This window comes from Nelumbo lutea, chromosome 6, assembly GCF_056320005.1.
Source record: "Nelumbo lutea isolate HS-2025 chromosome 6, American lotus-T2T, whole genome shotgun sequence".
In the NCBI taxonomy this organism is placed as follows: Eukaryota; Viridiplantae; Streptophyta; class Magnoliopsida; order Proteales; family Nelumbonaceae; genus Nelumbo; species Nelumbo lutea.
In genome coordinates this window covers 68,970,536-68,987,663 of record NC_142689.1, presented here as the reverse complement: position 1 = coordinate 68,987,663, position 17,128 = coordinate 68,970,536, and the positions used below count along the sequence as shown (strand labels likewise).

Genomic DNA, 17,128 nt, shown 5'->3' with positions numbered 1-17,128 from the left:
GAGTGAACTCCACCTTCAAAGCTTTGATTCCAAAAAAGAAAGAGGCCTCTCACCCAAAGGATTTCAGACCAATCAGTTTGGTTAATAGCCTATATAAGATTATTGCACAGGTGTTGTCTTTAAGGCTGAAGGAGGTGTTGTCTTTAAGGCTGAAGGAGGTATTGTCAGACATCATTGCACAAAATCAAGGAGCCTTTGTGAGTGAAAGACAGATTACAGACCAAACCCTCATTGTTAATGAGAGTGTGGAGAGTTTTAAGAAGGATAAAAAGAAGGGGATGGTGTGTAAGTTGGACTTGGAAAAGGCTTATGATTTGGTGGACTAGGAGTTTTTGAGGAAGGTTATGACTAAATTCGGGTTTGGGGTTAGATGGTGTAAATAGATCATGGGTTGTGTTCGAAACTGCCATTATTCAGTGCTAGTGAATGGGACAGTGCTAGATTTCTTTCCAGCCATTAGAGGTATAAGACAAGGAGACCCCCTCTCTCCCTTCTTGTTCATTCTAATTGCTGATGTTTTGGAGAAGTTGATAAACAGGGCAGATTCTAGAGGTCTTATCAAAGGATGGAGGGTTGGAAGGGAGGAAACACCCCTCACCCATTTACAGTTTGTTGATGATACAATTTTATTCTGCTAAAGAGGTAATGTGGGTTTTATTAGGAACATGAAGTTGGTGATACAACTTTTTGAGCAAATGTCAAATTTGAAGGTGAACTTTGGGAAAAGCTGTGTAGTGAGTATAAACTTGGAAGAGGGAGAGATCAGGGAGAGTGCTGAAGTGCTTGGGTGTGAAGTTTCGGAATGGCCTTTAAATTATCTTGGGTTGCCTCTAGGTGACAACCCTAAGAGAGAGAGCTTTTGGAACCCGGTGGTGGAAAGATTTGAAAAGAGACTTGCATCCTGGAAAAAGAATTACCTCTCTCTAGGTGGAAGGATTACACTGATTAAGGCCACACTTGAGAGGATGATGAGAGACTTCCTTTGGGAGCCGGGAGAGGAGAAAAGGGATCATAGAGTTAGATGGAAGGTGGTGACCAGGAGTAAAAACTGTGGTGGTTTGGGGCTAGGGAACATTAGAAAAAGAAATATGGCTCTTATGGGGAAGTCGTTGTGGAGATTTCCTTTGGAGAAGGAGAAGTTGTGGGTTAGGATAGTGGCAAGCATACATGGGCTGGAGCAAAATGGATGGGATGCTGGAATCAGAGCTAGGACCACAAGTACCTTTCCTTGGAAAGCAATTCATGATCTGCTACTAGTTTTCTCCCCTTATATCAGGTATGACTTGAATTCAAGTAACTCCATAAAAGTTTGGGAACATATTTGGGTGGGGACTGTACCTTTAAAAGATCAGTTTCCTTCTTTGTATGCTCTTTTGGACCTTAAGAATGAGCCAGTTTCTTCTTTCACCACCCCTTCCTCTTCCAATTATGGGCCTAGGTGGAACTTGGGTCTGAGAAGGGCTGTGAGGGACTCGAACCTCGATAGTATCTCGATCCTCCTTGATCTCCTTGATAATGTCTTCTTAGACCCCTCAAACATGGACTCTAGAATTTGCAACTGGCTCTTTTTCTTGTGCTTCCTTCTTTAAAGTTTTAAGCCAGTCCACTGATCCTGTTACCCCCCCTTTCCCGGTTAAGGAGGTTTGCTACAGACCAGTTCCTCCTAGGGTTGGTAGTTTTCGTTGGGAAACCTATTAAAACTGGTGATTTGCTCCCAAAAAAGAGACCTAAAACTTGCTTGTCTCCTCATTGGTGTGTTCTCTGCAAAGCGGAGAGGGGAACTGGTTTCCACTTACTGGTATCTTGCCAATATGCAAAGTTTGTTTGGGAGTGGGCCTTTTCTCTCTTTTGGAGTTGCTGGAATCCCCCATCAAACATGCAGAGTCTATTCTCCCCTTCTTTTTTTAGGTGGGGAGTGAAAAGAGGAAAGATTATGTGGAGGGGACTGAGGGCTGCAGTATGTTGGTCACTTTGGGAAGAAAGAAACTCCAGGATCTTTTCAGAAGTCGAGAGGGGGGCTGATGAACTGAGGGCCACAATTCATATCAGGGTTGTACACTGGCTGAAATCCTTAGTGCTATTTACATATTACACAGTGGATGACATGCTGAGGAAGTGGGGAGAAATTGCTAACTGTTCACAGAGCAAATCAGCAATGAGTGTGCCTTGGACCCCCCACCTGCTGGATTCTTAAAACTGAATTTTGATGGCAGTAGTAGAGGGAACCCTGGACAGCCAGGGATTGGAGGTGTTTTCAGGGATGAGAATGGGGTCATTTCTGCATTATACTCAGGCCCAATTGGAGTGGGGGACTCCCTTAGAGCTGAGATTTATGCAGTTATGGAAGGGATCCAGAAAGCCAAGGAGATGAATATTAGAAAAATCATAATTGAAGGGGACTCAGAGGTGGTAATAGGGTGGCTGAATAAAGATAACAGTAGTCTATGGAATTACAGTAATGAGAGGAAAAAGTTTAAGTGGCTGGTGAGGGAGATGGAAGTGAAGATGAGGTGGGTTCAAAGATCGGCTAATTCCTTGGCTGATGGAAAAGCTAAACAAGGGGTAGAAAGGGACTCAATGTTTTGGGCCAATTTGTAAACGACTATTTCCATTTCCTTTTCTTTTCTTAAGTGCTCAAGCTGTATGTGGAAGACAAGAGTGCTTTTCTTCTTCTTTGTAATCATCTTTTTCCTGATTTAATGAAGTTGCTAATGAATGTGCTATTGATCAATATATATATATATATATATATATATATATATATATATATATATATATATGCCTTAATGTTCTAGGCAAACAAACTAATAGAATAGAAAACCTATTAAGTTCTTTAGAGGTTTCTAGAACCATGAGCGAAAGGGAAAAACCTATGGCAGTAATGTCAAATTTCACAACTGATATGAAGATTCAAAAAACTCCTTTTGATTTATCAAAGGTAAGCTACAAGGAGCTATCTACAAAGTTAATCTCCTCTTCAAAATGGGAAAAAGGAGAGGCATCTAAACCTAAAGCTGACAAGGGCACAGACTATTGGTTAACAACGAGGTTAATTTCTCCCTTAAAATGGGAAAAGGGAGAAAAGGACAACTTTCTCAAAATAGAGAAGGTAGAAAAGGCCTCAGACTCTCACTCAGTAAATTTACTAAGTGAGGAAGAGGGCTGTGAAGAAGAAAATGCAGAATCGATTAAAGATTTAGAAGAATCTTTAGCAGAGATAAATAAGATCTCTTATCAAAGCAAGAAGCCTTATTACCCTAGGCATACACCAATTGATTTATTAATTGAATAACCGGTTAAGCCCCAAGTTGGCTATAATTGGAATACCTTTTATGAATGAAATTTAGATGGAAAATCTGAATATCAGATTCATGAGATGATACATCACATGACGATGTATGCCAGCGCTAGTAAATTAGCTGGGAATGATGAAAAGGTTATCGCCACAATAATTGCTAAGTCCTTTATAGGACAATTAAAGGGCTGGTGGCATAACTACTTGACCGAAATAGAAAAAGAATTCATCCTAAATTCTGTCAAAAGAGACGCTGATGGCCAATTCATGATGTCGTCACAACACTGATTCTCAACATTCTTAGTCATTTTATAGAAGAATCAGAAAATATGAATGAAAGGTTAAGTGAACAATTAATAAATCTAAGATGTAAAACATTATCTGATTTTAGATGGTATAAAGACGTCTTTCTGTCTAAAGTACACAGACTCCCCGACTCCAAGCAAAATTATTGGAAAGAACAGTTTATCTCTGGTCTTCCTCCAGTATTTGCGAAAAAGGTAAGAACTCACCTCAGAAATATAGGAGGTGGTAGAATGCTACACCTGCATTATACATATGGGTACTTTGTTATGGGTACGGGCGTAGGATCTCGTCACAGGTCGGTCCACAAGGAGAACCTCTTGCTTCCCCTTGCGCCTTCCCTTGCGTGCAGACCCTATTGTGGCAACCGAATGGGTGATTTGTCCAAGAGACCACCCGAACTCTCCTCACTCTTCTCTTAACTGCAAAACTGAATGCTTTATTCCCAAATCACAACTCCTTAAATAGGAGATTACAAGAGGAGACTCCTTATTCCATTCGACTAAGCTAGGACAGTCCAACTTCAAATCAAACTCCTACTTTTAGCAGACTTCTAATAGAACTTAGCTCCTATCTCTAATAGATAAGTAAGAACAGAACTGGAATACGTAAACTATTGACGAGCTGGCAAGATAAACAATTGGCGAGCAAATGAGCTGACGTGGCAAGATAAGTTTTTGTGTGGGCCCCCCTCACTCCTGTTGCCGGCAGCGGTATGTCCTTCCCACGAATGCATCCATAACATCACACCCCTCCTGGGCAACGAGCTTGTCCCCAAGCTCGAGATCTGGATAGGCGTTGTGAAGATCAGACCAGGGAATCCAGGTGGTCTCAGCTAATGGTAGTTCGTCCCACTCCACTAGCACTTCTAAGGTCCCCCGATTGACGCAGGACCGGACAAGAGCCCGAAGTTGGAGAATGGGTCTGTCGTCCTTTAAGGGTGGCAAGGGAGGTATCTTCTCCGAAGGAGTCCCTGTAAATGGCTTGAGTAAGGAAACGTGGAAGGTATCATGGAGTCTGTTGTGGTCTGGTAGCTCGAGTTGATATGCAACCTTCCTGATCCGCCGTAAATTCTTGAAGGGCCCGTAGAATTTGGGGGCCAGTTTAGGGAAAGCTCTGCGCCTGAGGGAGTGTTGTCGATAGGGTTGGAGCTTCAGCCATACAAACTACTCGGGTTCAAAGGTTACTTCCCTGTAGTGCTGATCGTAGGCGTTCTTCATGCGTGCCCGAGCCTATTGTAAGCGTAGGGAGACTTCGGCGAGGAGGGCATCACGGTCCTGCAGGCCACGATCCACTTCTTCCAACCGTGTTGAACCTGGTTCATAAGACAATAGACGGGGAGGGTCCCGGCCATAAACAACCCGGAAGTGAGTCATGCCAAGAGAGAAGTGATAAGATGTATTTTAACAGTATTCGGCCCAGAACTATACTGTTATAGGATGGTTAGTCAACTCTATGCAACCTCATATAAGCCAACACTATCTCTGGATGCCTTCGGCTAAGGAGATATGGGACAGTGTAACTGAGACCTATTAACAGAAACTGAATGTAGCCAGAGCATACAAATTGAAAAGTGATGTGAAGAACCTGAGACAGGGGGAGAAGAGTGTGTTAATTTACTACTCCATACTAAAGTCCCTATGGCAGGAAATTGATGTTATGGAAACAGTGGTATAGGAGAGTAAAAAGGATGCTGAAATGTATAGAAAGCTAGTGGAGAGAAAATAGGGTGTTTGAGTTTCTCACTGGACTCAACCCTGAGTTTGATATTATCAGACATAACATTTTGGCCAGGGATGAGGTTACTCTTTCACAGGCATATGCTATGATAAGTAGTGAGGAGAGTAGGCGGCAGGTGCAGTTGCAGAGTCCATCTACAGAACATTTTGCACATGCGGGAATGAAACCGAAGGGCCCTACTGAGAAAAGAGAGCAGTTGTGTGAATATTGCAAGAAACCATGACATACAAAGGACACCTGCTGGAAGCTTCATCCTGAACTTCTTCCCGATAGGTTTAAGAACAATAATAACCCTAAGAAGGGCAGTCAGGTGGGAAAATCCAAAACTACTAATGCTGCTACAGTACCTAAGGGGGGAAGTATGGAAAGTGATGAAAAATCAACTATTGAGCAATTGGCTGCAATGAAACTAGATTTTGAGAAGTATGGGAGGCTCCTAAATCACCCGGAAGCTACAGTTTCTTCAACTCACCCTTCCAACAGTACATCAACATAAAATAAAAGATAAATTAAAGGATATCACATAAGAGGCTGTTAGGGCCCATTCGGCCTAGTCTCTTTACACCTCATCAGGAATTTCCTCCAAAATTTCTAAGAGGTGTTCTTCATCTAGGGTCAATACATTAATTTCGCCTGAATCTTCTCCTAATTCATTCACCTTTTTTGTATTTTTGAAACACTTTTAGCGTAATTTCCCTTTTTTCCACACTTAAAACAAGTTGGGCTTTTGTTTTTTTTTCTTTTAGAAAAGTTTGGTTTCCTATTTCTTTTTTCTTCTTTCTTTTTGTAAAATTTTGATTTCTTTTTTTTGTGAACTGGTTTGGAATGAGACGGCTCAGGAACCATTCCAAACTGGTAACAGAAATCTCCTCTCTTTTAGAGTCAGCCTTTTCTTTCTTAATTTGCTTCTTTGGATGTAGATCGTTACACAGTTCTAATCCAACTTGTTTAATTATTTGGACTAAGTATGTTATGGATGAATTCGTGGGAAGGACATACTGCCACCGACAGCAGCAGTGAGGGGGGCCCACACAACAGCTTATCTTGCCACGTCAGCTCATCTGCTCGCCAATAGTTTACTTATTCCAGTTCTATTCTTACTTATCTATTAGAGATAGGAGCTAAGTTCTGTTAGAAATCTGCTAGAAGTAGGAGTTTGATTTGAAGTTGGATTGTCCTAGCTTAGTCGAATGGAATAAGGAGTCTCCTCTTGTAATCTCCTATTTAAGGAGCTATGATTTGGGAATAAAGCATTCAGTTTTGCAGTTAAGAGAAGAGTGAGGAGAGTTCGGGTGGTCTCTTGGACAAATCACCCATTCGGTTGCCACAATAGGGTCTGCATGCAAGGGAAGGCGCAAGAGGAAGCAAGAGGTTCTCCCCGTGGACCGACCCGTGACGAGATCCTACGCTCAGGCCTATAACATTCTGGTATCAGAGCCTACCGTCATGGGGGAACAGGAGCCGCTGTCATCCAGGGTCCATGAACTGGAACATAGGCTCGCAGAGACCAGCATGGCGGTTCGTGAAGTCAAGGATGATGTCCGGGAACTGCGACGCCTGCTGGAAGCATTCCTCTCCAACAAAGAAAGAAGTTCTGACGGAACCGCCACCACCAACAGTCGCCGTCCGAACTGGGCAAAGACGTCCAGCGAATAGCAGATCGCTGCGTCGATAGCCGCAGTTATTCCCAAGTATAGCCGACTGGAATTTCCGTCTTACAACGGCACCGGAGACCCATTAGGATGGTTGTATTGCTGCGAACAGTTCTTCCGTAATCAGTGCACTGATGACAAAGACAGGGTCAGTCTGGCCGCCTTCCACCTATCGGAAGAGGCACAACTCTGGTTCTACCGTCTAAAGCAGGAAGAACCCGGGCTCAGTTGGGGGCAATTTAAATCCTATTGCCTCCTCAGGTTTGGACCCTTGTTGACAAGCAACCCGCTGGGCGAGTTAATCAACCTCAAGCAAACTGGAACCGTGGTTGAATACCAACGCCAATTCCAAACCCTTCTCGCCAGAGCAACCTTGGTTCGCGCAAATCAGCAAGTCGATATGTTCACTGCGGGGCTAGTAGAACCCCTAAGAGTGGACATGGAGATGCAACACCCTCCCAACTTGGTCACAACAATGAACCTCGCACGCGCCTTCGAACGGAAACTGCAGCTCACCCACGGAACCCTCAGTGTAGGTCGACCAACAATGACCTGGGCTCCTTTGAAGGCAGCAGGAGTGCCTCCTTCTTCAATCGCCAGCAGAGAACCGAGGCTTCCTACTGGTAATCCTTCCAGATCGGCATCAAGTATAGGGAGTAGCAAGACAACACCCCCTATTAGACGACTATCCCGAGCCGAGATGGCAGAACGACGCGCAAGAGGGCAGTGTTTCAACTGCGACGATCTGTACTCCGGGCACAGGTGCAAGAAGCTATTCTGTCTTCTAGTAGATGAACCCGAAGAGGACAAGGAGGAACCTGCAGCATCAGACCCCGAGATCTCCCTCCATGCAATCACGGGGATCAAAACCTCACAAACCATGCAACTAAGGGCGCTGGTAGCAGGGAAACCAATGCGCATTCTCGTAGGCTTCGACAGCACCCACAACTTTGTCAGTGAACAGGCTGCCCACCAGTTAGAACTATCGATGGAAATCAGGTCGTAGCTACAGGTAGCCGTGGCAAATGGGGAAAGAGTTCACAACCCAGGAATCTTTAAGGACACCAAGATTCAGGTTGGATCATAATCTTTCCTTGCTGATTTATTCGTACTCTCCTTGGACGAATTCGACATTGTCCTGGGAGTCAAATGGCTGATCACACTAGGGCCAATCCTATGGGATTTCAGCGCCCTGACAATGACATAAACCGGTTACATGGCAGGGGCCAGGATAAGAACAAAGACGCAGTTGAATACACTTCAAGGAGAGAACTTGCGCACCACAGATATGGAAAGGCTCCTCACGAATTTTTCGGCAATATTTCAAGAACCCAAGGGGCTTCCACCTTCCAGAGCCTGCGATCATCGGATCCCTCTGATAGCCGGATCGAATCCTGTCGTCGTTCGACCCTACCGCTACCCACACTGACAAAAGGATGAAATAGAGAGGCAGTGTGCAGATATGTTACAGCAAGGGATCATCCGTCCCAACTGCTCCCCTTTTTCCTCTCCGGTTCTGTTGGTACCCAAGCAGGACGAGACTTGGAGGTTTTGTGTGGACTACAAAGAGCTTAACAACAGGACGGTCAAGGATAAATTTCCTATCCCCATCGTAGATGAGTTGCTGGACGAACTCCATGGCGCCCAATACTTCTCAAAATTAGACCTCCGGTCAGGTTACTTCCAGGTCCGGATGACTCCCAAAGATATAGAGAAAACGGCCTTCAGAACACACCATGGCCATTTTGAATTCCTAGTTATGCCATTCGGCCTCAGCAACGCTCCTTCCACGTTCCAGTCCCTGATGAACGAGGTGTTCCACTCCCACCTCCGCATATTTGTCTTGGTATTCTTCGACGACATCCTAGTCTAGCAAGTCGTGGGTAGAACATGTGTAGCATCTACGGATCGTTTTTGAACTCCCACGACAACACCAACTCTTCCTTAAGCGATCCAAATGCTCCTTTGGGGAATGCCGGGTCCTTTACTTAGGACATGTGATCAGCGGGCAAGGGGTCACTGTGGATGAGTCCAAGATTCAGGCGATCAAGGAATGGCCCAGGCTGCAATCCGCCAAAGCTCTCCGCGGATTCCTAGGGTTGACGGGTTACTACTACAAGTTCGTACAAAATTACGGACTCTTGGTGGCACCACTAACCAATTTGCTCAAGAAGAATGCCTTCCACTGGGATCATACAGCCGATGCAACCTTTGCAAGTTTAAGAGAACCCCTCACCTCCACTCCGGTTCTACAACTGTCAAACTTTGAGCTCGAGTTCATAGTCGAATGTGATGCATCCGGCACCAGCATCGGCGCCATACTACAACAGCAAGGACATCCGGTCGCCTTCTTCAGCCGCAAACTGGTTGACCACCACCTTAAATTACCCGCCTACGAATGGGAATTGATTGGGCTGGCTAAGGCAGTACAACACTGGAGGCCATACTTATGGGGGAGGTCCTTTGTCGTCAAGACGGACCACTACAACCTCAAATATTTGTTGGAACAACGGCTTACCACCTCGCCGCAACAGCATTGGATCAGCAAACTACTAGGTTTCGATTTTCGGGTAGACTACAAGGCGGGAACCTTGAACCGTGCAACAGATGCCTTGTCTCGCCGAGCAAAAGAAGACAGTATGCTCCTCCATGCGATCTCCTAGCCTCGATCCACCTTGTTGGAAGACATCCGGAACACACTGCCACAATCACTAGAGTGGAATGATCTGGTCCAGAAGATACAGTTCGGCACGACCAACCCAAACTGGTCCATGCACGACGGTTAGCACTCTACAAGGGACAGGTATATCTTCCAGCCGGCTGTCCCTTAATCCCCTTCGTCATCTCCAGCATACACAACTCCATGCATGAAGGTCTCCAGAAAACATTGCACCGCATCCACGCCGATTTCTACTGGCAGGGCATGAGGGTTTCTGTGCAGGACTTCATTTAGAGTTGCTTTATGTGCCAACAACAAAAGTTGGAAAACTTGCACCCAACAGGCCTTCTCTAACCACTTTCACTCCCAACTCAGATCTGGGCCGATGTTTCCATGGATTTCATTGAGGGCCTACCCAAGGTTGGTGGGAAATCGGTCTTATTCGTGGTGGTGGACCGTTTTTCCAAGTATGCTCATTTCCTTCCCTTATCTCACCCATAAAGCACAGTCTCAGTCGCTCACGCCTTCTTCACCCATATTTTCTGACTGCATGGGCTACTCGAATCCATCGTCAGTGACAGGGACCCGGTTTTTACTAGCGCCTTCTAGAAGGGGCTATTTTGACTGCAGGTACCAACCCTAGCCTTCTCCTCCGCCTACCATCCGCAGACTGATGGCCAAACGGAGGTGGTAAACCGAACAATAGAGATGTACCTCCGCTATTTTGTGGGAGACCAGCCACGGCGTTGGGTGGAGTACTGCATCCATCTTTCAAATTCAGGGTCTGTCTCTTCGGGTTTCACCTTGCTACCTGTGAGATACCCGAGTTTTCCTCTACTACAAACATAGATTTTTATAGACTGTGCCCAAGCAAGATAGTTCGTCCCATCTAGTTTAATTGTGGTAACACCCGTCAAAACGAAATCTACTGGAACAGGTCCAGAAGTTGGCACCTGCTTGAACTCACTTCCATATGTCTCCATTAATCAAACGGAAATGAAAGAACAGAAAATTTTGACTATGTGAACTTACTTGAAGTCAAACCAGAACTTGGGTGCTTGAAAAGCTAGGGTTTTGCTACGTCCAGCAGATGAACGGGAGAGAGAAGACACTGCCACACCTACCAGAGTAGCCCAAACACTTCCAAACCTGAACCGCCCTCCTTTAGTAGTCACAAGACACCTTCCAAGCACAGAGCGCCACACCCAAGCTTCACCTTTCCTGGTAACTCGAAAATCTCTAGTCGGCTAGGGTTTCAGGCAGCAGCAAGACAACATCACTTCTTGGCAAAATCTGGCTAGAACTAAACTCTCCAAATCCTTCTACCAACTAGGCAAGTGATTCTCTATACTATAAAGAACCTATCTCTCCATACACTCTCTTGATTTTGGAGTGTACAGGAACAAGAAAAAAGAAAGAGGAACTAAACCCGCTCTAAGGGGGAATGTATGGGAAAGAAATGAAAGGCAGGGTGTGTAAACTACACAAATCCCTTTATGGTCTCAAACAATCTCCTCGGGCTTGGTTTGAGAGATTTCAGGCCGCTCTTGTCTCCTTTGGCTACATTCAAACAAAGTCTGATCATACACTGTTCTTGAAGAGAAATGACTCTCTGGTGACCTTCTTGATTGTTTATGTTGATGATATTGTGGTCACACGTAATGACATTGAAGAGGCCAGTAAACTAAAAGCATTTCTCCACTCTTAATTTGAAATTAAAGATTTGGGAGATCTTCGGTATTTCTTGGGCATTGAAGTTGCTCGATCTAAGGATGGTATATTCATATTTCAGTGCAAATATGTTTTTGATCTTCTTGTTGACACTGGTAAACTTGGAGCTAAACCCATCTCCACTCCCATTGATCCTAATCATAAGCTTTCTACCACAAATGGTGCACCAATGTCTGATAAGGGAGTGTTTCAGAGACTGCTTGGGAAGTTGTTATACCTTTGCATGACTCGGCCCAGTTTCTTTACATGAGGAATTAAGAAAAAAGCATCTACTGTTGGCCCTCCAAAATAAAGAAGGAAAATAAGGAAAAGGCTAAAAAGCCATTTGAAGCCAAGAATATAATTTCATATAGTGAGATTATGAAAAAAGCTCAAGCAGGAACTTCTCGACCTCCTACCTTGAATGATCTCAAGCACGAGGTCAATGAGCTCAAAAGGGAAATTAGAACCCTAAAAGGCAGGGTTGATCAACTAGAATCTGATAAATCCTAGGCAAAACAATCTGAAAAATCTTCAAAATTAGAACCCACAAAATTTGTTGAAGATGAAGAGTTCATATACTCTATTGAATAAGTCAACTATCAAAACTGGTACTCAAAAGTCACCACTAGGATAAAAGATTTTAATTTCTCTGTTATCGCATTAATAGATTCGAGCACAGATATAAATTGCACTAGAGAAGGGATTATCACTTCCAAATATTTTGAGAAAACATCTCAACAGGTGAATGCCGTTGATGGAAGAAAATTAGAAATAAAATATAAAATCCCTACAGCTCATATTTGTAATCAGGGTACCTGCTTAAAATCTACCTTCCTTATGATTAAACACCAAAAGCAAGAAATAATTTTGGGAACACCTTTCTTGCTATCAATCCTTCCCTGCCAAATAGATTCTACAGGGATCACTACTACCATAGGAGAAATAACAATCACCTATAAATTTTGTCAAAAACCAAAAATCACTACAATAAACACCCTAAAAGAAAGCATGAAGGGTAAAGTCAAGTTTATCTCTAAACTACAAACAGAGATAAAAGAAAAGCAGATAATTAAGGTGCTAAATGACCCAAAATCCCAGTTGGAAATTAAAAATTTCCAAACAAAAATAGGAAAAGAAATATGCGTTGAAACCCCTAGCGCATTTTGGCACAGAAAAAATAAAAATAAAAATAAAAAAATAAAAACATATGGTGGATCTTCCATATGAAGAGGGATTTAATGAAGCTAAAATCTCTCTCTCTCCCCTCATCCTTCTTCTTCTTGTCTCCCCTCCTCTATTTCGTCATTTTACAACTCATTGCAGCAGCAGCTTGGGTCGCAGCTCCTTCCTCCCCAATCTCTCCTCTCTCTCATTTTCTCTTTTCTCTGCCTTCCTCTCTCTCTCCCCTCTTTCTTTTATTATTCCTTTTTTTTTTTTCATTTTCTACTCCTTCCCACAGTTGTTGCCCCCTCTATCACAACTGAACTAGTGGCAGTAATGTCGTTCTTCCTCTCCTCTCTCCTTTTTCTCTATCCTCTCTTTCATTCTCCCTCTTGCCTACTATTTCTCTCATTCTCTGCCCTCTCGCACTCTTTCATCATTTAACCTTCCCTTTGGTCATTCATCAATCCTACTCATCGTCGTTTCCACCGATCAAACAGGGTAGAGTCATCGTAGTCATCACCTAAGTGGTTATCCTTGCAATAAGAAGCTTGTCTTACCTTCGTCAACCTCCTAGTGGAATTATTCTGAAGTGGTTGTTATCCGAGGAAGAATAAACCGAGATCGAAGTTTGTCTAAGATTTCCCATCTCTCTTCTTCATCTTTTCAAGTCAAAACGCACCCAGCTCCACCATTCGAACTCAAAATCTACGATCGAAAGTTGTTATCTCACTGGTATCTTCATCACAAGCTAGTCTCGTCTTCGATGTTCTAGAAAGGTGATCTGACCCAGAAACACACTCTTGTTGCAACATCCAATCTCAAGCCGATATATCCTCAGGTAAGTCCAATTATATTCGTCTTTGATGAGCAGTGTATTCTTCCCCCCAATTGAAAGTAAAAGGCATAAATAAGCACAGAACATGCATTGCCAACACTACCCCTATTGTGGCCATGGGAATGCCACTTCCTTCCAAAGTAGACCCTCCTCTTGCTTCACAACCACATCCGACAACAGAATCCTCCCAAATTTATCCTTAGCCACCACCACCGCCATAACCAATAATGGCCTCGTTCCTTTGTGCCTCCGGCAGTGGCTGGTAATGTCGGAGATGAAGAGGGTCCTCCTCCTGCTCCCCACATTCATCCCAAACGTGTGGATGGGAGTGGGAGAGAGAGAGAAGAGGACAAGCGGAGCAAGCAAGAGATGCTTATTTCATGGTAGAGATGGAGCTTGGAGGTAAGGAAACAATACCAACGTGGCGTTAGTGGCAATAAGGTGGTGCCACTTGACTTCGGCCCATGAAATCAATCAAAAAGATAAAGGGCTATATGAGAAGAGGAGAGAATAGGAAGTGGGCCATGGCACATCAGAAACTTAGAAAACTAGAAAGAGAGAGAGAGAGAAGTCAGAGAGGAGGATGGAAGGTTAGCCGTCATCGTTGCTTTGAGTAGAGAAGACGGTGATCTTTGCCAAAAAGGGTATTTCTGGTATAATTTAATATTAAATCAAACACCTGAACGTAGTTGTCAAGGCGCCTAAACGGGCGCCTAGGTGATGGAATTTGAAAGTATAAAATAAAGATCCATAACCCTTCTTAAGCTACTATTTTAGTTTTTTGTACTGACTAACATACCATATACTGGTTATTAGCAATAAATTCATTCAAATAAAACATAAAATTCCATCATATACATCATACCTGTTTCGAGCCAAGAAAAAAGGAGGAATGTAGCAAAAAAAAAGAGAGAAAAATAAGGGAGCAGAGCCCCTGTTTTGTTCCCAAAAATATTTTTTAAAAAAGAAAAAAAAAAAAACATAGTAGTTAGAGGACATGGAGCAAAAAAGAAAAATAGGAGTAAGAGACTTGAACTGTCTTTAAGGTGGCAAAGGCCCTGTTTCAGGCAACGAAAAGGGAGAATGCTGCACAAAAAAGAGAGAAAAATAAAGGGACAGACCCCTGTTTCGTCCAAAAAAAAAGCATTATTAAAAAAATAGTGCAAAACAATACAAGAAAGGTTTAGAAAGTTGGGGCGCAGAAGAAGAAGAACCCCTGTTTCGTTTCAAAAAATTCTTTTAAAAAAAATAGAAAATAAAATACTGGAGTACCAAGTTGATTTGAAGGAGGAGGGAGGAGGAGGTTGAAGAGGCTCATCCCAAAAAAGTAAGAAAAAAAAGGGCCACAGAACAATTGGACTGTTTAAGAAGCAGAAGGAGAAGAAGAAACTTACCGGGAGGTCTTGGATGACTTGGACTAAGTCTTTGGTTTCTCTTCTCAGTCTCAGTTCAGAATGCAAACCAAAATAAACTTTCGTAGCTTTAGTAAAAAATGATTTATCTTTATAAAAATAGTTGTAACATACAGCAGGATGTATACTAATAAAATAAAACCAATCAATAAAATGATACAATATATAAAGGCATTCAAAAAATGATATTGTGTATATGTGTGAGCATCTAATACAAAAAACACTTGGCGTTGGGCGAGGCGACTTCTAAAAATCGCCTAGTCGCCTTGGCAACTATGCACCTGAAGTCACGTGTAAACGGTCTGTGGCGGAGACTTATCAAGAAGGGAGATATACGACAATTGTCAAAAACAGTAGGGGTACTTTAAGACAGTACTGAAACAGTAGGAGTATAGTTAGTCAATTTCCTAAACCTTAGGGGTTGTTTAAGAAATTTGCCCTAAAATATAATAGGTGCATATGTTTTGCATTTTGGACTCTTGATTGACATATTATCAATAAAATTGAGTGATATCCATGAATCCTGTTATATTAATTGTAATATAATATACATTTCTATGTATTTATACATTATTTGTGGCTATTTGACTTTAAATTTAGTATTACTAATGTAGTTATGGAATTTGTACACGTTTTCCAAGCATATCCATATCCAAATTGTCTGATTTGATGCCCGATACCAATACTTTAATCCTTGGATGCAACTATAAATCCATCTCCCCCACCTACTACTAAACCCTCATTTGAGCAGGGCCAAGTCTAGAAAGAACCAGTCTCCAAAGTCACAAGCTTTCTCCAGATCAATCTTACAAACCCAAAACTTTCTTCTTGTTCTTCTCAACACATTCATTGACTATCAAAATGAGGCCAATCATTTGCCTCCCGGCTAGGAACATTCCTTAGTTTTGAGAGATAGAAGGTAGAACCCCTAACCTTAAGTATAGAGCATTCACCATCCCTTAGAAGTGTAAACAACCATCAACATGTACCTTCTTTTATCTGTAGACAGTACTTCCAGAAAGTTATGCATAAATATGTAACTTTTACTTATAAAAAATATGTAATATATTATTAATTGCATAGTGTATACCGAATTAGTATTCATTGCAAACAACAAGAAGGACCTACTGGAACGAATATCAATAGTAATCAAACATAAACTTCAGCCAAAGGTTATGCATATTCAGGTGTAAAGATTTGCCTGATACAAAATAGTATGAGCAATATGATAATACCGTGAGAAGATAATCAGAACTCAGAAAATCTTCTCAAGTCCTTGTTCTGTTAATAATTTTCTAAAGGCAATTAAAAAATTACCTAAACACAGAACAGGGGTCTTGGTATCTTTAAATCCACGGAAGATGCCTTGAAGAGCCAGAGAAATCACAACTGCAGGAGCACCAAAGGCTCTCAGTGAGAGAAATTTCTGTGCTGAAACACGCATGGGTGAAGCCTGTTCAAAAAAAAAGGAATTTTAGGAAACAGTCCTCCCCTGTAAATAGAAAATGATGTACATGAAAAATGAAATGACATGACACAGAAAACTGAGATTTGTGAAAAGAACATATTGGAAAATAACTTTGTATCAGAGAACACTAGATGCCATTGTAATCGCAGTACAAACATGCTCAGGTAGATGATGGAATATGTCAATTTTTTTATAAATGATGGAATATGTTAAATATTATTTAACTTAAAATATGTTTTAACTTACAGTTGATATACCCATAATGTTGAGGAGCGCTCCAGATCCCAAAGACAAGGCTATAGCCTCAATGACACCAATTCCAAATGCCAAAAGTAAGGCAGTAGAGACAGATTGAAGTTGCTTTCTTTCATCCTTTTCATTGTGTTGCTTATTGTCATGATTTTCTTCCTCACAATCCCCATCTGTGGACCAATCAACCTAATTACAGATATAAAGTGAAACTGCTGAAAGGAAATAATTTTGCTATATATGCAATGAAATCAATGATAAATGCATGTTCAAAAATTAACTTCCAAGTCCTCAAACCATCTAACAAACTACCTGTGGGAGATCTCTTGTTTGTACTTTTTGAGATATCTTCAGCCACAAATGAAGTTGCAACACTAAGGAGGGGAATATTGAATAACTTCGATATAATGTTAAAGATTGATATGGAAACACCAGCAGAAGCTAACTCCACAGAACCTACACAGTCAAATAAAAATGAGACTTTTCCAAGTAATGGTGCCAATGACATTTTTTAGACTGGTGACTGAATTTTAAATACAAAGAAAACAAAAATTAGAAAAATCATATGAATATACAAAACAGATCTAATTTTTCAGAGATTTGATCAGGCATGACATCCAAAGAACATTAAAAAAAAA

General features: G+C 42.2%; 1 protein-coding gene across 5 annotated transcripts in view; it reads right to left on the bottom strand.

Moving 5' to 3' along the window:
• Positions 1 to 17,128, bottom strand: part of LOC148849489 (MATE efflux family protein) — a 53,077-nt gene that overhangs the window by 32,615 nt on the left and 3,334 nt on the right. For all 5 annotated transcript variants that reach the window (XR_016100711.1, XM_088949542.1, XM_088949539.1 and 2 more), the window contains exons 4-6: positions 16,803 to 16,946; positions 16,488 to 16,663; positions 16,091 to 16,226 (exon numbers count right to left, since the gene is read on the bottom strand). Coding sequence is in view for 4 of the 5 variants with exons in the window: in XM_088949542.1 (XP_088805668.1) it covers positions 16,091 to 16,226; positions 16,488 to 16,663; positions 16,803 to 16,946 (456 nt within the window). In the remaining variant the exon portion in view is untranslated. The remainder of the gene's footprint in view (positions 1 to 16,090; positions 16,227 to 16,487; positions 16,664 to 16,802; positions 16,947 to 17,128) is intronic.